The 23,805-nt window shown below is 39.3% G+C and overlaps 1 protein-coding gene across 1 annotated transcript; it reads right to left on the bottom strand.

Annotated features, from left to right (window-relative positions):
- Positions 1 to 22: 22 nt before the first annotated feature.
- On the bottom strand, positions 23 to 16,486 carry stox1 (storkhead box 1). The gene is made up of 4 exons (XM_077729436.1): positions 15,914 to 16,486; positions 4,825 to 4,977; positions 2,349 to 4,734; positions 23 to 993 (listed from the first exon to the last, which is right to left on the bottom strand). The coding sequence occupies exons 1-4, from the start codon at positions 16,236 to 16,238 to the stop codon at positions 840 to 842; spliced, it is 3,018 nt and encodes a 1,005-aa protein (XP_077585562.1). The 5' UTR covers positions 16,239 to 16,486; the 3' UTR covers positions 23 to 839.
- Positions 16,487 to 23,805: the final 7,319 nt, after the last annotated feature.

Here is a 23,805-nt window from a genome sequence, read left to right as displayed (position 1 = left end):
TTTCAAAAAACAAGATTAGCATAATTCCATACTTTTAAAGACCCAGAAAGAAACCTGTATGGCTGTCAAATTTATGCAAATTCACCAAGACAACTTACTGTGTACATTTGTATTTTCCACTCCTACAAGAATGGAAGGACATCATCCAAGAGACCAAAACTACATGATTAAATCATTTGTCCAACATTTTTTTTTCAGTTTTGTTTTTATTAATATGCTTTTTAAACTGATTCCACACAATTTTTGGTCACTGATTTCAAATCTACCATCATTTATTTATATGGTATATTAATGAGTTATAAAGAAACTATCAACAATTTCCAAAAATGCCAGTTTACCTTTTCGGTCCTTTCCATTGTTGTCAACATCACTTTATCACAGTGTAGTTGGTATTTTTCACATATTGGAGTACTTTAGCAGTACAATACAGCTCGTGTCACATTTCCCTAATTGTTGGTTTTTCTATGTATTACTTTGAGCTATTTTTTAAAAGTAATTCGCTACTTAGTGTCAAACTGCTCATAACTAAAAAGTGGAAAATATATTCTTTTTTATAATGAAATATGGGTATCTAATTTTTCTTTTTGTATGTTCTGAGTCCATTACGCTATACTAGACAATATTCTGTGACACTAAAAACAAGTGCCAATCCCACCAAAACTAAATGTATTGGATATTGGTCACTGCCAATGGGACTGGAAACTGATCAATCACTGCTAGTTTTACATTTTACCGCTTTAGAAAATATTCACAATAAGGACAAATATACAAACCATATCTGTAGAAACACTTGCATAGAATTTGAGATTGAAGCACACGTGGACATGTCGAGATTCTTCTTACACGTTCATAACTGGGGTGAGTTGCAGCAGCGAGCTCTGTGGTCGGATAGCGTTGCTCTTGGAGTGTAGTTTGTCCAAATTCTGGAGGAAGCCCCTCCTCTTGAGACCTTCCAGAATAACGGTGTTGCTCGAGGCCAAACTTATGTGGTTACTGCATGGAGATATTGCATGATATATTTAATAAAAAATGGCATTATTCAGGTGGCAATAACATATCTATTCCTACACGGAAGGCTGACTAGTGAGTTCAAAGCATTTAATTGTGAAAGCACGGCGCAGTAATTATGCGTCATTATCAAAATCATTCCCTGCTGTCCAAGTATCGGACGTTAGCATTCATTACAAGGTGTTTGTTCAGCTTTATTGCCTTTTACTTTAGAAGGAAAGAAACACAAATTGATGAAAAGCAGCAATGCGGCCTGGAGGTCTACCACTTCTCTCACTACAGTGTTTATTTTTGCCTGAATGCCTACAAGGTTTTTGTTTTTAGGAATTGACTCTGGTGCGAAGAAGCTAGATTATTACATGATTTAAACAGCAGCTGTGATGTCAAGTTTTATATTTCATAATGTCGCAAGTTGTTCCAGATCTGCGATCTCTCAGAAGCAGGGAATTTTAATAGTGACAAATTACAAATATAATCCCGTTTAATATCTTTGACGGCATTCCTTAGGGTGAGAGTGTCAAACTCAATTTGGTTCACAGGCCACATTCACGCCTAGTAGACGTTATGATTTATTTTTGGCTAAAAATATAAAATTAGGGACCCCATTGACGACACAGGACAGGAGTGACTATTGAGCGTTTGAGCCTTTTTTATTGAATTGGAAACCCCTATCTTTTTCAATGGCAAGAAATTGGTTAATTTTGCATTATTTCCTTGTGGTTTTACAGTACTTACACGTGACATTGTAAATTTTGGATCATTTCCTATTAATTTGGGAGGAATTTTAAGGGCTGACTATTAATTGGTTGCTTTCTGCTGATTTTTGGGCATTTGCAGGTTACTTTCTGTTGGTTTTGGGGCATTTTAAGGGTCCTTGTTGACTCTTTGGCTGCCACTGAAGGCGCTGTTTTGACTGCAGGGTACGAAAGAATGAATGTGACTCCAGAGTCAAAATTGACCAAAGTGCAGTAGTGCACACACTCAATAATATTCTGGTTTTGCTGCACGTGTCCCCCCCCAAACCCCCCCCCCCCCCCCCCCCAAATAGGCATATGATTCCCTATGTACAGTATGAATGAAATTCACAGTCTATGTCTGGTAGAACAATCCCACAAGCCAGATCGGACCCCCTACTGGGCCACTTCTGACCTGTGAGCTGTACGTTTGACACCCCTGCCTTCAGCTCAATTGGATTGAGTCATGGACCTAACAATTGTGATGTGACTCCAAATAATTGCAATCTCAAGCTTTTGCTGTTGCCGTAAACTAAAAAAAAATGGTTGTGGCTTGATTAAGTGAGTGTTGATGTAAACTTTTATGAACAACAAACAACCTCTCACCGTGGGGAATCTATCCCGCTGTCTCCTGTTATGCTGTGGTTCTCCACCAGTTCTCCTACTTCTCCTATTTCCGCCTTGGGCCCGCTTAAAGCAGCTTCAGTGGTCCGGGAAACTCCCATCTGGTGATAATCCTCCCCTGGCGATTCCTTTGTTTCCGTCCAGTGGGTCGATTCTCCGTCGGCCTCGTCTGTAGACTTGCGGACGGTCTCTGCATCAGATTCCGCTTCACTCACCGGACAGTAGTCAAAGATGCTGCTGTCAAAGGCACCGGATAGTTCGGGGTGTTCTGACTTAAGACAGGACTCGTGTACCGTTTCCTGGACCAGATCCTCTTCCCTGGAGCTTGGTTCATCTTGAAGGGATACAGTACTCTGCTGAGGATACTGGCACATCCACGTGGTCATGTCAAGTCTGCCGGGGCTCAGAGAAGTTCCCCTCTGGTTCATTGTGTGGCTGTCAATAGAAGGGAGTTGTTGGTGGTGGTGAAAATTGGAGCCGCAACAGTGACCGCTGGAGTCATGACGTTTAGCTTTGGTATCACATTGATGGTAAACTAAATGCTGGTGAAGGCAGTTTGGTACTATTTCTTCCTCATTCAAGCACAGGGAGCTGCCAGTATCCTCGTCCTCAAGATGGTCTGCTCTCTGAAATAGTCTGCGGTTATTTTCATGATCGGTTACTGAAGCAAGGTCATCAACTACTGGTTCTACCATACCGAGAGTACCTTTCTCTCGGCTGACAGGTATCGTTGTTGTGTCTTTGGAGTTTTGATTTGTTGAAAGCTCATCAGTTGTTTGCGAGCTACTGGTTAGTCTGAGTGAGTGCTTCCGCTGTAAAGAACTTTTTGTCCAAATTTGATCAGAATTGGTGTACTGTTGCATATTTGAGAGGTCTGCATCCAAAAATTGGTTTGCGTCATCTTTGAGGTGAAGGTTTTCTCTGCTCTGTATACCGCTCCCTTCTCTTCGACGTCGTAACTTGTCGGCGATCCGCAAGGTGCAGCTCTGCGGGTATGTCGAGTTGTAGCCAGTAAGAGAATCACAGTTAAGATTAAGGTCGGGCTGCGGCAGAAGGTCGCGATTGGTTTCCCTGTCCTGATCATACGTGTCATCAGACGTTGGGGACATTGTTGTTTGCTCTTTAATGGCTAACCTCAACTTTGTCCGATGCTTGTCCCAAGATTTGGAGCGATAAGTTGTTCTGTCTTTTCCTGACGTTTTGCTTTCTTTTAATTTTGAATGCTCCCGATTGGCGGCGGGATGAAGAGTTCCAGTTTCCAGGGGAGGGAAGGGGTTTTCAATGCGTTTTTTGTAAAGTAATTTACCCTCCAGGGCATTTTCTGCTTTACCTGGTTCATCAATTGGGATTTCTACCGGAAGATGGGTAGGGATCAAATCCTCCCTCTCTGGAAAAGCATGGGCACAAGCAGAAAGCTTGCTTTTGATCCTATCCCGTTGCTTTTCTCGGGAGGAGTGCACCCGACGTTTTGTACGAGAGCTCCTCTGAGCGGATCTTTTCATCGACCTGGAGTGGTGGTGCCGCGTTTTTGAACTCGTGACAATATCCGTCGACATCCCCTTGTCTACACCTTTGTCCACAGCCTTCTCTCGTCTCTCTTCCAGCTTCTTCATCAGGACTGTGTGACGTGTCAGATTGTCCACCGTCAATTCAGGATTAATGCGCTTGATGATGGCGTGCTCAAGGTCACGAGGCAAGTTATTGAGATCATCTTCATCTCTTACCGGCCACTCTTCAGGTGGGAACTGTCCTGAGAATGAGACATACTCTTTCTTCGGCTTTTCTTTTTTCGCTCCGTTTCTACGAAACAAATTGAGACCAAACCTCCTGCTCAACTTGTTATCTTTCTCTTTGCGGCTAGCTGTGTTGGCTATACCCGTGGCTTTGCTGAGCACGCTTGCATGGCAGTCTGCTGCCGTGGATGTTGTCTGGTGCTGCACCGAGGGCTTGTGATCGGACGGTCGGGGCCATTTCAAGCTCTTGGCCGTGCCCTCGCTGATGGAAACCGAGACAGACTGCTGATCGGGAACAGCAGCAGCAGCAGGAGGAGGAGGAATGTTGGGTGGTAAGCTCGTGGATTTCTGGAGTGTATTGAAGCAGCTGCAAGACTTGCAGTGAGCCGCCGAGGTTGTCTGAATGCCCTCCACGCAAATTTCGTTACTCAAAAGGTAAGTAATAGGAGGAGGGGAGGGGGGTTCCTCCGCGGAGCCTGAAGTCCACCAGGTCTTCTCTCGGTCCAAGTTGCTGGTGATAAAATAAGTCTGAGGTGTGACGATGAAGTAGCCCTCACCCGTGTGATAAATTTTGCGCTCCTTGATCAGAGTGCCCAATGTACTGTAGAGGATGTCCTGAGTTGGGATTGTTATTCCTGAAAAAAATAGATTTTTCATACCTTGTGCATTTGAAGACAACACGAACGCTAACGTTTACAATGGATTTTTTTTTTAACACTACTGACCTGGATGTGACCTGCTCATGTGATTCACAAGCGTCTCCTGGCTGACGACAACTTGGGAGGAGTTCATGTCTGAGATGACAGAGCACAACACCTCTGCCAAAGGGATAAACTGAGACTGGGGAATGGGGGACATTTGCAACGGGGTCAGGTCTCCTGCAAAACATCAGCAAAAACGTTTGATTGTGAGAAAGTGCAGGTGGAAATGCATGCAACCGCACCTGAATTTAAGCCTTTCCAAACAATCTTGAAATTTGCCCACTAACCACTTCTTAAGCCCCAACCACGGCTGTCTATTTATGCAAGTCACATGAACCGTGACTGTCTGGCTGCATTGGACATTCCAACAGCACCAGGACAAACCGCAGAATTCCGCCACTCCCCGCAGCAGTGCCTGCAGGTTGCCTGGTGGCTGGATCGCATATCTCGCCCAGTGTTTCTTTAAGACTCCCATATCATAGACCATGAGTCAACAACCTTTTATGATGGAGAGAGCCATGAACAATTCATATTTTCAAATGTTATTCCTTGAGAGTCAAAGTCAAATTTTAAAAGTAAAAACACTAAAATGTGTGGTATTACTAGTAATTTCACGATTTTTTTAAGGACAATCGTCGCGCTGTTGCTCATCAATGAGAATCAATGGGAGTATGCATGCAGGAGAATCTAATGGAAAAAAATGTTTAAAGCCGCACTAGAAATAGTGTCAGCGGCCCAATGCTCACGTAATAATTCTCCTATTGGTGCGTTCAGGACTGAGCTTTTTCAACAGAGGTTCCCAAATTTTACCTCACAGGTTAGCAGAGAGCCATGTACACAGATCAAAAGAGCCACATATGGCTCCCGAGCCATAGGTTCTCTACCCTAGACGTACACATGGAAAAACATGATTATTTTTTCTTGTAGTCTGAATGTAAGTTCCATGCAATGTCAACCACATCAGAGCTGAACTCATGGACAGTTGGTTTTCTTATGGGAAACTGATTGTAAAAATGTAGATGGGATATCAATCAATCCATTTTGGATTCATGGTTGTTCCCACGGCCGGTGGGTCTGGATCATATCACTGACTGAGGTTTCTTTGTATGACAAGTACAAGTGTAAAAATGTTACTTGTAGATTACTAATGCTCTGAAATAACCCAGAAGCAGAAAGTGGATGACTGGATGGGGCAGACGCCTTAAATAACAACATTTAAAAGACCAGAGCTGCTTATCTGACTGGAGTTAATCAAGACACCTCATGGAATTAATGTCAGTACACATTCCAGAGTCTGAGGTCACATTGAAAAATATATTCATATCTGGTATCAGGTTAAATACGAGACAAAAAGCTAAATTTTTAGAAAAAATACAATAATATTGCAATGAAAATGTGTAAGAAACTACTAAATTACTAAAGATAAAATGGTAAATAAAATATTGCACGTAGCACATAAATGGATGAATAATCCAAAAGGTAAAGGAGGTCACATGGGACTTTATTTTTTTTTAAATTACAAATTAATTGATTTAGTTACCACCATCATCAACATTATTTTAAATTATATCCATTTTGGCCCCTCCAAATGAAGTTCAGTTAGTACAGAATAGCTAACGAAAATGATAACAACTGTATTGTGTCTCCGCTTAACTTGAAGCTCGAACACGCGCCCCCAAACACAGCAAAGTGAGCACTTGATGTAAACTAAACATTTACGACCGTCGCATTTGAGCCACTTAAGCACAAAGACAGGGGAAATAAACAACACATCACATCACATCTGTCGTAGTACCCCATACTGCCGAACAAGTCCACAAAAGTGTTTTTGTTTGGATTGTACACCGACATATTTGCAAAATCAATAGAGGAAAACCACAAACGGCTATGTGTACTTATATAATTTTATGCTTATGCAAGTTAACAAAACACAATTAACAGCACTTAAAGCTCGTAAGAATCAGCAGAAAGGGGGTGCTTTTTGTCATATTTGATTGGCAGAAACGTTAAAAAAAAAGAAACCCAGCATACGCGCAGTGTAGGAGATCACAACCTCACTGGGGAACTCTAAACAGTTCAGCCTGACCAGTCAATTTGCACTGCTGACTGGGCTCATCATTGTGTTGTGCTTCCTATAGGAATGTGATGCACTGTCAGATACAGGGAGCAAAGCTCAGATCAGCTCAGCCAAAAGGAAAGGCAACGACTAACATTGTAGGGATCAATAATCTCCTGACAATTCAATCTTTTAGAAGTGACTTAATGGTGCTTTTCACTAACAAGGTCCGATTTAAATTAAGTGGACGTCTATCCTTGTCAATGACAGGCAACAAGTTGAATACTATGCAAAAAATAAATAAACTTTTTTACTGTGTTGAGCAAATACATTATTTTTACTATTTTTCTTATTAACAACTTATAGTTCATTCACTTTCAAAACCACTTATATTTATCAAGGTTAAAAAGGTGCAGGAGCCTATCCCAGCTGTCTTTGGGCATATACAGTAATCCCTCGTTTTCCGTGGACAATGTAGACCAGACATGACCGCACTAATCGAAAAACCGCAAATTAGGATCACCCCTACTATTACTACATACCATACTGCATGTTTTCGCACTTGTCCAAAAAAAAAAGTACACAAGTAAAATTATTACATGTATTTATTAAATATCAGTATATAAAAAGACTATAATGTATATCTAAATATAATCTATAAATTAAAAAAATTAAATACTTTAAGGCCTGTACAGATAGTGAAAATAATTCCCCTCTAGACACTTATGATATTCTATTCCCCCTCTATTCTATATTACTTCTTTGGGGCTAAGAGATGGAGGATGACTTCCGCCATTTTTCATCGGTCTGCCGGTTGTGAGTATCGGCGTACTTACGTTTTTATGAACTTTTTTTATACACATCAGAAAAATGCCGTGAGGAATGATCAGAGTATATACTTTTTTTGAGGAGAAAATACTGTAATGCCAAAATGTATGTCCCTCCTCACCCATTTTTGCCTGTTTTTGTGAGTATTCTAAGCCTTTTGTCCTACAAAGAAAGAATAACCTGCTGGCTGGCTGCCATTGCAAATACAGTGACTATTAAACTAGGGAAACTCGGAAAATACTTTACCTGACATTGTGGAGTGGTCATATTGGAGTTGCATGATGGGTAATGTAGGAAGCAGATGTCAAAGACAGAATGAGATCAAATGCAAAAACCAAAAGAAATCCGCATAAGTACTTTAATCCTTTGCATTGATGAAGAGATTAAAAAAAGAAAAACTGTGTCCCTGTGAGAATGAAATGCTTTCATGGGAGAAAACGGAAAAACAGGACCACCTTCTCTTCTCTCTTTTTTTTTCTCAAGTCTTCTGAGCCTGATGAGTGCCACATGGCCATTTGGGTAGCTGCCACATGAGTCCGATTTCATCACTCAACCCCTACAATAAGCCATCTATACGCGTCAATAGAAAGGCAGTATACACTGACCAGCCACAACAAATTGAAATGCAGAGAGCATTATATAATTAGTTATCAAAACCACTTAAAATGCAAAAACAGCAGCCATAAAATACATCAACATAAATGTGCATGTCGTTGATAAAAAAAAACGGGTGTCTGGGAAGAAAAATAATAGAAGAAATAAACTATTAAGGAAAGGAATAATAAAAGGCCAAAAATCATTGAATTATTTATAATTTTACATTTGTTTTAAATGATTATAGAACAAATGTAGAAATGTATTAATTCATACACACAACCCCACCCCCCTACACCCCCACATTGTTGTTCACTTTGTATTATGCATTGTCGAACGGAGGGAAAAAAAACACAGGAAAATGCATGCTCTGTTATACGCGAAAGAGATGCAGCAAAAAAGACTACAATGAAAAACAGCCTCTCATGTCTTGGCCACCTGGCTTCCTCGCATCTCAATTTTTTTCTCATATCTAGAGATAATTATTTGCTCGAAATTTTACTCGTATCTCGAGCTGCTTGTATGTAGAAGTGCTCGTATGTAGAGGTACCACAGTATATATAATATATATACTGTGGTACCTCTACATATGAGCACCTCTACATATGAGCAGCTCGAGATATGAGGAAATGTTTGAGCAAATAATTATCTCTAGATACGAGAAAAAATTAAAATAGACACACACACATACACTCAATACAATGCAATGTTCAGTTCTTTGTCTGTGCAGGACATTTTTTCAACTTTGAGTCCTTCCCCAGCGCACCAACATGTTTCTGCAGCAGAAGTGGCCTCATGAAAAAAAAAAAAGTCTCTCCAGACGTGGCAATGGAGCACTTTACTATCAACATCAGCAAAACCATTAAATATGATGCTAACAAGACTGCCAACATTAGTGAAAAAGTTGGGCTGTAACTGCCTTACCATTATTAAGTCACAAATCATCCCAACCATTGTGACTGGGAGGGCTGGTCAGAGAAGCCCCTCCCATCAAACCTAAACATAAATGTTAAGCTAACTAAGACAAAATCAAAAGAAACTAGTAAAACAAGCCCAGAGTTTTATGTTGTCAGCTGTTGCCATAGAAACCTTTAGTGCGATGGCAACCAAATCCAAAGAAAAGGCAAGAATGAATGCGCACTTGGTTTGCATTGGAGGTCTGAACTTTTTACACTCATAGTCAACCATCTGCATGATCTTCAATCCAAATTTAAGGACATGAAGCAGCTAAGGGGGTTTTATAATTTACCAGCCTGCTCCGTATTGTTATAATTGAAACAAGACAGACGTGTCTTTGAGAGCTCTCTGTGAAATGTGATACTAATGCACTTGTGTGCATGTGGAGGGCGTGAGGGTGGGGGGCAGACAGCAGACATAAAGAATGGCCTTCCAGAGTCAGACAGTCCAGCAAAGATGCACACTTGATGCTGTTCTATCGCAATTTGCAGTCAAGAAAGCGTCTCTCTCGTTTCTATTACTAATGTGTCTGAGTCTCTTTTTGGTCATTGTGATTATTAAAAACGTCAGCTATAAAAGTACCAACTATAATGATACCAGATCAACAGGATAAAGATTGTTTGAAATGGGGATGTGAAAGTACTGAATGAGAGAGAAAATAATGTAAGTTAAAATTAAAATATTCACTATTTTTGCTGTCTGGTAATGACTATAACTTTAGAACTATTCAACCAAAGAGTCTGAGCATAGAAACCAATTTTAACAAGAATAAAAGTACGAATTGTAAGAGGAAAAAGTCAATAACAAGAAAAAACATGTCGGTGAAATAGATGTATTAGGATAAATACATTTTTCAAAAATACTGTAACTTTCTAATAATGGGGTCAAATGTTCCATCAAAAAATTCTTAGGAAGAAAGTACAAACCGAAAATTAATAAAACAGTCTTTTTTTGTAAATGTTACAATAAAGGAAGAAAATAGAAGAGTAACAGTTTAATTTTTCCCAAAAAAGAATATGAAGAAACCCTAGTACTAAAACACCACTAAACCAAAAAGCATTTAAAGTTAAAATATAGGATAATAAAGATAAAAAAAGACCACTGAGATGTTTAAAAAAAAACATGCTAATTAATGAGAAACCATTTTTGAGACATACAATACAAAATTTTGTTTCTCAATTAAGTCTTAATTTAACAAGAGTAATCACATAACATGCAAAAAAAAGTTGGTTGTAACCCCCTTTCATAAAATAAATTAATTTAAAGATGAAACGAAAAGCCTTAGTAAGGCGCAGTATTTTCCACCGTCCCCTTCGTCAATGATTTTCCGAATTGCAATTTATTTGCAAGCCGGCCTAATCACTTCCTTGTCTCCTTTTCCCCTTCTTTTTTTTCTTTGAGGAGGTGCCAAAGGTCAAGTGTGAAGTGTGAGTGTCTTCTTACACCTTCATGTTTATTCAGCATTCTCTCCATTTTCACCACCAACCTGAACGCCAGCGTACGAGACGTCGGCTCAACGCACCCCCCACGGCGTTTAATCAAGAGCGACGGCCCTCATTGGACACAGATGTCGAGCATTTCCTGCGACCTCTACGGAGAGTATCGAGCATTTTGCCATTCATACAAACATATCATAGTGCCAGTAGAGCGCCTGGTGTTTTGACAGTAAATTTCACATAATATAACGTGGCCAAGTCGTTTGTCGGGGGCAGAGTGAGAATAAAAACAAATCCTGCGAGGGAAACCTGAGCTGCTGCTGACTGACGAGCTCACGAACGCCTCCAGTGTTTTTATAGGAAATACAAATAGGGGGTACTTTTATTACTATTACATTACAGAATACAACTCAAATTCGAGGTGACAACAGGTGAGTATTTAAAGTAGGGCTGCAATCATTTTGGTAGTTGGTTATTGTCCAATTATTTTTGCAAAAGATCGACTTATCAGTTCATTTATAAATGGTGTTATTTGTTGTAATAACACTATGACTGCTTTTCTTGGTATTCTTTTTACGTTTATTTTAAAATAGTCTTTGGGAATAAATTTACTTCAAAAAGTCAATATTTCTCTTTATTTCGGAGAAAAGACAGGAGAGACTTGACGGATGGCAATGTGCTCGTAATATAACATAAACTTTAAATTTAACTGAAATGAACTTAGATTACTAAACACACAATTGAAAACAAGTTTAAATCTTACGTTACACTAAATGTAAACCTTCTTATGCAATTAACCGAGGCAAAGGTGTCAATGGATTCCACCGTGGCTTTTGAGTCGGAACTTGCTGCTTCTCCATGCCTCAGAACCGAGTGTATCCCAGTTCATTTTTTAAAATGATCAAACCAAGCACAACTTGGTTTAAGGGGTTTCACTGGTGTCTTTTTCAGATGCTAGCTCTGCTTTCAAGTCCATGAAGACATGAAGAGTCTGCTGGCGTTTTCAAAGATTATCAACTCGGCCTATCTCCAGTAAAAAAAAAAAAATCAATCTGTAGGGCTTGATGCTTGTAGATTCTTTACGCAAAGGAGATGTGGCGAGAAAGACAGAGCAATGCTGTTCTCATAAGCAGCCTCTCGCATACTCGGACACCCAAACGGCCTCACCAGGAACCATCTTGCATGCTCGTATATCAAATTTGTCTCCTATCTCAAGGCAAAAATTTGCTCAGAATTTTCCTTGCATCTCAAATTTCTGGTATGTCGGGGCACTGGTATGTCAAGGTATTACTGTACAGTATCAATTATGTGAATTACTCACATATGATTATAGTGTTAGTGGTCCAAAATGAAGACTCGTTTTTTTTTAACCTGTCGTTGGTTATATTAAGTTTTCGAAAATACAAAACGAGCCTTCTTTGTGATCCTTTTCCAGGTGTTTCATGTTGAGCGTTTCTTTAAGGCAGCCAACAACAGGAAGCCTTGGCCTTAACCTCCCTCACATTGCTCATACTTGTCTCCATCCTGCTTCCTTTTCGCCGAATGACAAAGCTTGACTCCCACGTTAACTCCAAAGTCCCACCGATATGTTTGAGGGCGATACGTTTTCCCAAAGTAAGACCCAATTGAATAGATCCCCTGAAAATAAACAGACTTTCATTGTTGTAGCTGACAAGTTTTGTTCTATAATTTGGAGAAAACAAATCCATTCCCTTTGCATATAAACTACTACTCTATAGAAAAAAAAACATACTGTAAGGTCGGCTCTACCGTAAATCCTCAACACATTCCGTAGAAAAGTTAAGACAAACAGGCAAGAACCGCTTCAGTCTCAGATCACTCATAAAAATTATTCTTCTATGGGAATGTGATATTTTTCTTTTAGCGAAGGGTGAAGGAGGCGCACACATAAGAGATACGACATTCCATCTTAAATCAAACATTCCCACGTGAAAAGTCCGACAACACATTTGCCAGGAAGTTCGGGGTTCCTCTATTGTTTAAAAAACAGCAATCTAATTCCAAATCGTTTTTCAATGCCAAGATGGTGCCTTTCCAAAGTGTTTTGCAAGTCTCTCAAGTGAAAGCCATGTTCACACCTAACCCAAACCCTAACCTTAACCCAAACCCTAACCCTAACATTTGAATAATTTAATTTCACTTCACTCTACCACCAGACGGCAGCATAAGTCAATCACGCAGTCATAAAGAAAGAAGAATTTACCATCTAATGTGAATTTGAAAAATGTGGTAATATTTGTTGTTTTTACTAGCGGAATTTTCCCCCTCTGCTTTTGATCAAATAGCCGTCGCCATATGCGTGAGACCTAGAATAAATGACCTCAATGTAAAAGACAGTTGCACAAAATAGTTCAGTATTCTTTTTGCACATTTCTCGGATGTCTGATGATGGAAACAATACGGTTTAAACACAAAAAAATTACACTGCTTTCACACAGCTTGTGTGAGGGACGTGTTGTCAGTCAGCCCAAGCAAGTACAGCACATAAACGCTGATACACATTAAACTGAAAAATCCTTGCTAAGAAAATATACAAACTCTTCAACGTTTCTCTACCTGTGCAATCTTTCGTTTACTTTCCCAGCCATTGACAGCGCACCACTCAACATTTAAAAATGTCTGACAATGGTTATTATGATTACTTCTAGGAAATATTGGCACACGAAGGTGCATTTATCTTTTATTTCTGCCTATCTATCTATAAACCCAATTTTTTTAATAAACAGCATATAAATGTCTATAAATTTGTGAAACGGCTGGTTGTTTTCAATTGATTCAAATTTGTGCCCGCAAGTTATAGTAGGAATTGTGCTGACTGGCAGCTTGTATCTAGAAAAAGCAAACCCTTCATGCGACGGCGCTCTGGCACCACCAATTTAGGAAACAATCCTATTTCTGATTTAGTTCTAGGGTTGGAAAACTGAGGTTGAAAAAACCAAATGCCTCCTAGCACAGTTTTTATTAGGGACGAACCAACTGGAAAACGTCTACGATTTAAAACCAAATAAGAAAATGAAATGGAATGAAAATAAAAGCTTAAAATTAGCTGCTGTAAATCTTCTTATGGCTTTTTTTGCATATTTGGAAGCACTTTTGCATTCATGGCTGACATATTTATTGTATAGTGGGATTGTGTTGAATCCTGACATCCATCTAGGACGCAACAACACGAAACGGCAACCAGGCTGTGACTGTGGAGAACAAAAACAATTGAGGTTTTGAAAACGACATCCTTAATTCAATGTGGATAAAATGATGTTCCGTAGAAAGAGTTTAAATGTTTGTACAGTTTTCACAACAAAATTGTTTAACCCAAAAATTTGACAAAGGTTCTTCAGGTAGTGGTTAAGGTAAAAAACAATTGAAACGTTGAAGTCCAATTACTGAAAAAGGACGTCAGCAAAGATTATCTGTTTACATGAAAAAAGGCATTCCGGAACATTGACGTAAACAACAAAGTGCCATTTTGTCAATTCTACCTGGTAAATCCAATTTTGCATTGTTTGTACACAAACGACAAGGTGCATTTTGAATTCCTGATTGTTAAGTCACCAAACAGGAACAGAAGCACTCACAAAGCTATCATTTGGCCTGAAATAACACAGATGGCCCAACTCCACATTGGTTGGATGGTGATGTCACACGTATAACACATAACGTCATTGAAGACATCATTCTTTATTGTTAAAGTTTATGTTTTGTTTGAAGAAAAAAATAAACATCAGCATTGCGTTTATATGACTGCACCATACTTAATAATGAAAAGCTATTAAAATAATTAATGAATGCAATTTACTAAACTCAAAGGACAGGACATCAGATTACACTGGACGTCGCGTCGTTAAACTTTTAGACATTTAAAAGAGAGTTGACCAATTGGAATGCTGTGCGTGAAATGAAATATTACTCTATATCCTTTGGTTGGGAAAAAGACTAAATGTTATGGCTTTGACACCATTTAGTCAGAGTTATAAACGCATGTTGAAGTCTCAGTGTGAAAGCTCATAAATTAATAAAACTGGCGAGGACTCAAATAGTGAATTGTGGGTTCATCAACATGGGGAAAAATCAGCAATGGGCTAATCCTTGAAAATGAATAGTCACCTTTTCTAGTTGTAATCTATCAAATAGTGTTTTTAAACCTGTGGCTCATACCTCATTGGTGGCATGAGACTCACACACCATTTTGACTGGGAACCACTGGCAGTGAATATTTTTTTTCCACCAATGTGCACTCACAATGAGTCCTCTTAGTTTAATTGGACGTCTATCCTGTTAACCTGTTCCCTTTATTCATGATTCTCCTTATCAAGTTAGAATAAACCGCACAAATGCACTAATTTACTCACATGTGGTGCACTTAAAAGTCTAAAAGTTTCCCCAAAGCGGACGTACTAGTGCCCAATCAGTCGGTGCGCCTTTTATATGCACTAAAGCTTAGTGACTAAATTCAAGATTCTGTAGGTGTCGCTGTGTGATGCTGACACAGGGGTGGGCAAACTATTCTAGAAAGGGCCACAGTGGGTGCAGGTTTTTATTCCAACCCAAAAAGAGGACACCTTTTCACCAATCTGGTGTCCTACAAGTGCAATCAATGGATTGCAGTCAGGTGCTTCTTGTTTTCTGCAGAAATCTACTTGGTCAAAGCGCCTATCCTGGATTGGTTGGGACAAAAACCTGCACCTACAGTGGCCCTGGAGGACCTGGTGTTTTCGCCTACCACCAGTGAAGGAGAAGCTCAGATTTACAAAAAACGGATAAAAAAAACCCTTACAAAAGTTGTTGCATGGCGTACACAATTTGAAATGATCAAAAAACATAAAATACAAGACAAACCTATACGTTGACAGGTATGCCTGTGTTTGGCAAACAAGAGTTCATTTGAGTTACGACCAGACCATTGCAATTCCCATTCATTCAACTGGGAAATTGATTATTTGATTTTTTTTTTAGTCGATGACTGCGATACACGTCCAGTGCATTTTAACGGAAAGACTGTCAGCGAATAATCAATCATATGAAGAATCGTATGATCAATACGTCCCTGTCAAAATGGATTGGCTTGGATGGTCCATTGCAGTCAATAACAAGAGTCATCAGAATGAAAGGCATTAAACTTGCAGACGTGTATTAAGTGCAACTTACATTTAATGCAACATGATAGTTGTTGTTAAAAGTTTAAGAACGTTTAGGGTTGATCTACTATGTGGTTGGTTCTTACCGACAGCTTTGATGACCAAACCGGCTGCAGACTTCAGGGCTCTCCTCATCCACGCTTCTCTCAGAACCTCCAAACTAGTCGAACTTCCCCGTATAAAAAGCACCAAATTGTCCAGCCAACCTTGAAAGTGCACTTCATCCATGGCCCTTACCAGCCTTTTGTTCCAGAAACTTCGCCGATTCTGCGCCTTAAAGTCGGCAAACACTTCCAACCCGGTGGCCGAGCTCCGGTGGCTCTCGGCCGCCGACTCGTCCTCGTCGCCGAAGACCACGGCGAGCGAGGCGGCTCCGGAGAGCTGCACGACCCGCGGCGGATGGAGCGACATCCCCGCCGCTTTCGGAGTTCCGAAGGGAAGGAGAAGGGCGACTAAAAGTGGAATCGCTGAGTTAAACTGTATCTTATTCCCCTGGGATCATAATCTGGGACAGGGTGGGAGATATAGATCCGTCCTTCCACTCGGAGGGTCCCGAGGAGAGTACTGAAAAGAACCAGACAAACAGACGTGGGGGACAAACGAGGAGGGGAAACAAGACGCCGAAAAGGAGGAGGGGGAAAGGGGTAGGAGGAGGAAGGGCTAAGCACAGGTGGACCTCCCACTGCTCACAGGTGTGTGTTGCCAATCATTCAAAAACAAACATAAATAAACAAACAAACAAACACATAAATAAATAAACTAACTAACTAAGCAATCAGCTGTGATTTGTCCTAGTTTATATGCTTATTTAAATTGCACTTAGTTACAAATAATTCATTTTCTGAACCATTGTATCCTCACTGGGTCGGAGGGGTCCTGGAGCCTCTGACTTCAGGCAAAAAGCAGGAGACAAACAAGCATTCACGTTATACCCAGTGGCAATTTAGATTGTCCAATCATCCTAGCATGCGTGTTTTTGGAATGACAAGCTATTTACTCGCCCACCAGGCCACTCTATATATAATTGATCACATAATTTTTAGGGGATCAAAATCAATGAGTGTGCATGGTTGTCTGTCTCCTTGTGCCCTGCGATTGGCTGGAGTCAGCTGGGATAGGATCCAGCACCCCCCGTGACTGTAAGATGTTAAAGCGGATCAGAAAATAATTGTATGAAGGAATGAATTCTAAGGAATAACTCTGATAAACCTGGCCATGGTGAATTATTATGGTTGTTTTGGGTAGTAGAGAATAGTGCTTCAGTTTGCCAATCCTAATATAGTTTGCTTAGCCTAATACATTGAAAAATCACAACGATAAATATTGCAAAATAATTACTATGAAAATATGTATATGTACTGTACTGCACACACCGCAAACGTGCAACTTTTAAAGCTGCTTTAAGTCGACTTTGCAGGTGGAACTAATCTTCAAGATCCAAATGGGCGTCCACAAGACACTAAAAGATCAAAAGTGGTCGAGTAAATCTCCTTCCCAAGCGTCCAATCTTTGCATTTGTCCAACTTGTGTGCCATTACACAGTATCTCCCTGGAAATGAGAACCACATCTCCCCTTTTTACCCATTAGCGACCGCTTTGAGATGGACGCACACCTCGTATATCACGTGCCCCAAAAGCTTTTTTGGCATTACTTCCAAGCAGCGTTCGGGGGGCCTTGGGTTCCATTCTGCCTGTAGTAAGCATTAGGCGGCTGCATGCAACAGGATATTGAGCTTCCTCCACACATGAAAAGAATACATAAGCTGGCCCAACGCAGCGAGACTGACTTCATCCTCCAAAATCTACATCGACAAGGTCAACATGAAGACGTCACATTTTTCAATCGGGTTTGTGATTTCATCAAAAAAAACACAAAGACTGTGCAAGAAAATTTTACTTATCGTAAAACCTCTATTTCAACCTCATGCCTTTCTATTTTTCAAACTTTCCCCCGTAGTGCCATTCGATTAGAGGTGCCGTTCAATTAGAGGGAGCTGTTCTATTTTTCAATCCTTCCACCAAGGTGCCGCTCAAATAGAGGTTTTACTGGAACTCCCAGCAGTGCAACTGACAAAAACATGCTCTAATGACATCTACTTGCTTTACTTTTAAGGCGTCCAATCCATTTTGACTGGAAGGGTGGATAGTGACTATTTGTAGATCACCATGTTTGGGAACCACTGAGTAAAACAAAAAAGTCCAACAAAAATGATAAAATAGAGTGCAACTATTGCTCTCCATGTGCTGTGTGATTGGCTGGCAACCAATAAAGGGGTCCCCCACCTACTCCCCATAGTTGGCTGGTATGGGTTCTAGCACCCCTGCAACCCTTGTGCAGATAAGCGGTGAGGGAAATTAAAGAAAAAAACATGTAGTAAATGAGTTAAATCCTACTGAACTGAGGTTATTTTCTTTTCTCCTTTTTTTCTAGCGTTGCGCAGTAAACTCTCACAATTTCCAAACGTGACATTTGAGGTTCCACTTTATTTTTCTGACTTTGCTTATTTATTCTTACAAGTCTGTGTTACACCTACAATAAATCATTCCCAAGTCCAACAATTGAGGATTTCCTGCACAGGAAAAGCCTTGCTATTTTAGCATATCTGTTAACAATCAAAAGTAGATCAGATTTGTGGTAGAAAAACACATATGGATATGGAATAGGAAAACGAGCCCTTCTTATTGTTTGATACTAATGCAATCCAGATGAGAAATATGACAATGTCTCATAGGACGATACGGTAAATGTGAAGCGTCTTTCGATTTTTTTCTATTTGGGTGCCAAAATGTCGAGAAGTGATTATTAAGAAGTGAAAGGGCGGCATAATGAGGGCGAACCCTGTACCGGCCATTTCCATGCGCTAAGTAGACTCAGGTGTTCACGTGGGGGCCACGGCTGCGTATGCTTGGATCGCGTCACTAACATCTGGTCCTGCTTGGAGAACTTGGCTCTGGGGATCAAACCAAAACACTGCAAAGGGCTTCTTTTTTACCACCCTGCCAGGAATGAACATGACCCCAATCAGCAGGCAAAGCACGCTTGCGCCATCTGCATTTTGGTGACCAAACATTCTGTTAGGAAGACTGAGACTTTGATTTACGGGGCTGGCCCAAATTAATATTTGTCTACTTGATTTACCACTGATAATTATGTTGAATGTTATATCCATGTTAACTTAATGTTTCAGCTGTTAGTATGCAAAATAAGCATTGAGAAAAGTTGGTATAAATATTTAACTATTGTATATTGCTGTTTTCGAAAGAAAAGTAGATGTCTCATTTTGATTCATTATTAAGATAATCATTTGTTTTTTTCGAATGCAATAAAAATTTGATTTTTTTTAATAGATAGCTATTCGTACATTTAGATTTTGGTGACCAATCATTCTGTTAGGAAGACTGAAACTTTGATTTACTTTGATTCGTACATTTTACATACTGCGCATCCTTATAAGGGTTACCGGAGCCTATCCCAGCTGACTTTGGGGAAAAGGCTTAGTATATCCTAGACTGGTCGCCAGTCAACCATAGGGCACACACACAGAGAGAGACAACCATCCCCACTCACAATCATACCGCCACCAACGGGAATTGAGCTCACACCTGCTGGCACTGAAGTCAGGCGAGTCAACCTCTAACACCATCAGGTGGCTTACTGTACAGCCATATTTTTTATATTAAAAATGTTGCCATTTACTGTTTAAAGGTTGAAAAGGGTCAACAGCCTCTCTAAAAAAATAGATAACATGAGAATATTTAGATTGATATTTTCACCTTTTTGTTTTATTAAAATAAAATATCAAACATTCTCAACAAATGTATTCCTAAAAAATGTTTTTTTTTATTTCCTTTGTAAAAAGAATAATAAAAAAAATCATAAAACAGAAATTCATTTTATTTCTTTTTCCAAATAAGAATAATGTAAATAAACATATAAAAAATGGCTTCCCACCAAATTAGGGTGTCTTCTGGCTGGTGGCCATAGTTGACCAAGATAAGCTCCAGCACCCCCCACGACCCTGGTGAAAATGAGCACTAAGGAAACTGAATGAATGAATGAATACAATAATGAAAAATTAAAAACAGATCAAATAACTATATTCTACTGGTATGAAAAAGCTAAAAATGGGTTTTGCAGTTTTAAGGCAAATGTTTAGGTGCTGGACAAAATGTTTTTCAATTAATTTGATTATTGATTCTTTAGTGGATTAATTGTGACAGGACTTCTTATTAATTGCAATAGGTTTGAGAACATGAGTTTAAATAAATGATTTTTGTCCAATCTACTTTCATTTGCCTACAGATACAGGTGATTAGTGGCTGCATCTAGCTATTTTTTTGCTAGGTTTTCTGACTAAATTCTTGTCTGAACTTGTGCCACTATGGCAGTCGTGTAAAATTACCACTTTAGCTGTAGTAGAAAGGCGAAACAGGTACAACAGCTCAGTGTGGATAAAAGATATAATGTTACAACAACAGAGTGGTGCTTAGAGGCAGTTTTAAATCGGAATTGTATCTCATTTAGAGCAACTAGATAAGGCCACAGCTTGCAGCCAAAAGGTTTGTCAGTTTCTCAGGTTTAGCAAAAATGTTGAAACTCAAGTTTGCACTTTAATCCAGACCTGTTCTAAAATAAACAATTAAGGAATTTGTTATTGCGATCATTCTTCAAACTTCAATTCACCTAATATTCAGAATCCTTTGGAATTACAGGCCGCTGCACAGTGGGAAGACAAACTCATTATATATACTAAATTTCTGCTTATTTTTCTCATAACATGTCTATATATATGTATATATAATATGCATATTTGTTTTCCATTGCGCTTATCCTCACAAGGGTCACGAGGGTGCCAAAGCTTATCCCATCCAACTATACCAACTAATCACAGGTTACAATGAGATGGACTAACACTCAGGGTCACACCAAGGCACAATTTGGAGTGTTCAACCAACCTATCATGATTGTTTTGGGATGTGGGAAAATATCGGAGTACCTGGAAAAAAACCCGTGCAGTCACACAGAGAACATGCAAACTCCACACAAGACGGTTGGAACCCACTGGGGATTGAACCCTTGAGCTAACTAATGATCTTGACTAAGCACTCAAACCCTCTTTTTACATTACATCTTTAAACATTCGTTCTTAGAATTTTTTTACTCATTCGGTATCACTGACGGTGATAGATGTCCTCTTAAAGTTACTGGCATATAATCACTATCAGCCCTTTGGGTCATAAAAGATTGAAGGCCTATCACAGTCAATGGAAGCAACTTAGCAATTTGTGATACCAGTAAAGGTCAAGCAAAAAGACGTGATCTCCTTTAGTATCACGGAGACATTGCCAGGATTGGTGCGGCGTCAGAGGTTATTGGACCCAAAAGCAGGGAAAAAATGAAAGAATGAGTGGAATGGAGTGCTCTCACAAAACTTGAATTACTTAAGGCAGTGTCTTTAGAAAATAACAAGGACATAGAAATCAAATAATAAAATCAAACCTGACGTGAAAGATTGACAAACAAACACATGGGATTTAAATAGACAGACAAGGATTGATCACAAAGTACATGCCGCTGGTTAGGAGAGTAAGGGAAGCCCGGAGAAACACAAGAGGCATAAAGCAGACAGACAGAACACAACGAAAAGGTATAACAAAACCAACCAATGCCCCAACTAACCCTAACAGACAGTTCTAGCACGTACAACTCTGTACACTGATCACCACATAGATGGATCTGTTAATCTGTATAATCCAGAGGCAATCTCTAGCAGAGGACACAATAATAGTAATAATCAAGACTTGTAATTTTCCATCAAAATGTCTCATAATTAGCTTGTTATCAAATAGTGTCTTTCCCTCAGCTCACGTCAAAGCCATAAATTACTGAGAGTACCGAATATACAATTTACATTTTTATTTGTCATTGACAACCTGTGATATTGGTTTTAAAAATGCATTTAAAAAACTATTACGTATTACAAAACATATTTCAAATCATGTTTGGGTATCAGTTTTGCTATGAAATGTATACTTTAATTATGTCTAAAACTGAGTCATGTTTGTCGAACAGGTTACTAGAACTTCCAAGAGGAAAGGAAGGAGGATGGATTCTCAACCACAAGAGACAAGATAGGAGTTACCGCTTTGTTGTTGAGCGAGCAGGTGATGAGTGAAGGTTGACACCCACTTCCTGAATGCACAATCACACAAAGGCCGTGTGGATATGAAGGCATGTCACAGTCATGTGACAAATGTCTGCAGCTGCACTTTGAGCTTCCAAATGTCACATTCATAACGAGCTACACTGTTGTCGGGGAGACGTTCAACTCTTGTGTGATGTGATGTTTCTGTTCTGTGAATAGCTGGAGCGACGCTGTTAACGGTACATTTTTGAATTACAAATGTACCACTTAGTTTTTTAGCATTTACAGGTGCACCATCTTAAACACAGACGGCCGAGCTGTAATAGGCGAATAGCTCTTAATCGCTCCCATGCGGCCACTTTCGCAGGCGGGAATAAGAAAACAGTGGAGGACCCTTTTATAGGTGGCATAAATTCTAGAATAAAATCATTGATTGCCTGATTTAGGAAATGGTATGAGAACAACCAGCTGTTTGGGAGAAATTTTGATGGCGGCAGGAGAGTGGAACAGAAAAATCGAGTTTTAGTACAATTAGACATATGTCCTTGTTTGCATAACATGTTCATCATTTATTTATTTATGCATTTATTTATTTATGCATTTATTTCTTTATTTATTTATGCATTTATTTATTTATTTATGCATTTATTTATTATTTATGCATTTATTTATTTACTTATGTATTTATACATTTATTTATTTTCACATTTATGTGTACATTTATTTACGCATTTATCTATCTATTCGTTTATTTATTTGTTTATCTAGTTATTTATTTATTTTTAATTCATAAAGATTTATTTGCTTATTTATTACCTATTTATTTATGTCTAAAATGTCTTTTTCCTGTGTCTGTATTTTCACCTTCTTGCTACTGTGGCAGTGAAATTTCCTGAATACGGGACGAATAAAGTTATCTAATATAATCTAATCTATCATTATTGAGTTGTGGATTCATTGAAATTTTGTAAAATGAGTACAAATTGATTGACTTCCCCCTGTTTCGCTCAGCAATGCTCAATAACATTCTGTGAAAAGTCAGACCTTAAAAGCAAAATAACACCTTGCCAAGCTTTTTTTTTTGCCTTATTAAGACGTATTTAATAGCCAAATTCTATGCAAAATAGTTTGAATTTGATTGATAAAAAGGCTGACATAAGGCTGAGGAAGGTGACTGTGTTTAATGTTAGCCAAAATTGCACCAATCCTTGTTTTAGGTAATATTATCACTTAACTTGTACATTTTCTAATTGCAACGGTTGCTCCTATTATAGTTAAGAGGCTCAAATGTTGGATATTTCCCATTCAGTAGGCGTCCGATAATCTTAATGGAGGCCAAGATGCTTCCGTGCCAAGAGCTCTCTTTCTCTCTCTGTCCCTCCCTCACTTGTGTCACGTTATGGTGATTGTGGTTCCAGTTTGAAATTCTCTAAGAATTACGTTCCTCCTCTGTCCCACTTACAATCGCATATTCGGACTCATCGCACTATGAAGTAAATGAATCTGAACTCCTGTTTTTCATTGAGTCATATGTCCGCATGGTTTTCCACGAAGGACAGTTTCTTCCCATGAGCTGTCACCATAATCAACTCGAGTTTGGTGGCAAATATCTAATCCATATTTAATTAAGAACTGTCACTGCATTATAAAATGTCATAATGCTAAAATTCCATCAAGATTCCTCCCAAGTCAAAGCGTTGCTCCAGTCCGTTTCAATTAACTACTGATGGCTGTTCAGTGGCGGCCTGCGATGTGTCACCTCACACCAAATTATAGATCTGGGCAGCCTTGGGCTAAAGGGAAACAAACTCTTGCTTTGAAGACCTAGGTGG

Source organism: Stigmatopora nigra, chromosome 12, assembly GCF_051989575.1.
Source record: "Stigmatopora nigra isolate UIUO_SnigA chromosome 12, RoL_Snig_1.1, whole genome shotgun sequence".
NCBI classification, from domain to species: Eukaryota; Metazoa; Chordata; class Actinopteri; order Syngnathiformes; family Syngnathidae; genus Stigmatopora; species Stigmatopora nigra.
This window is presented reverse-complemented; position numbering and strand designations above follow the sequence as displayed.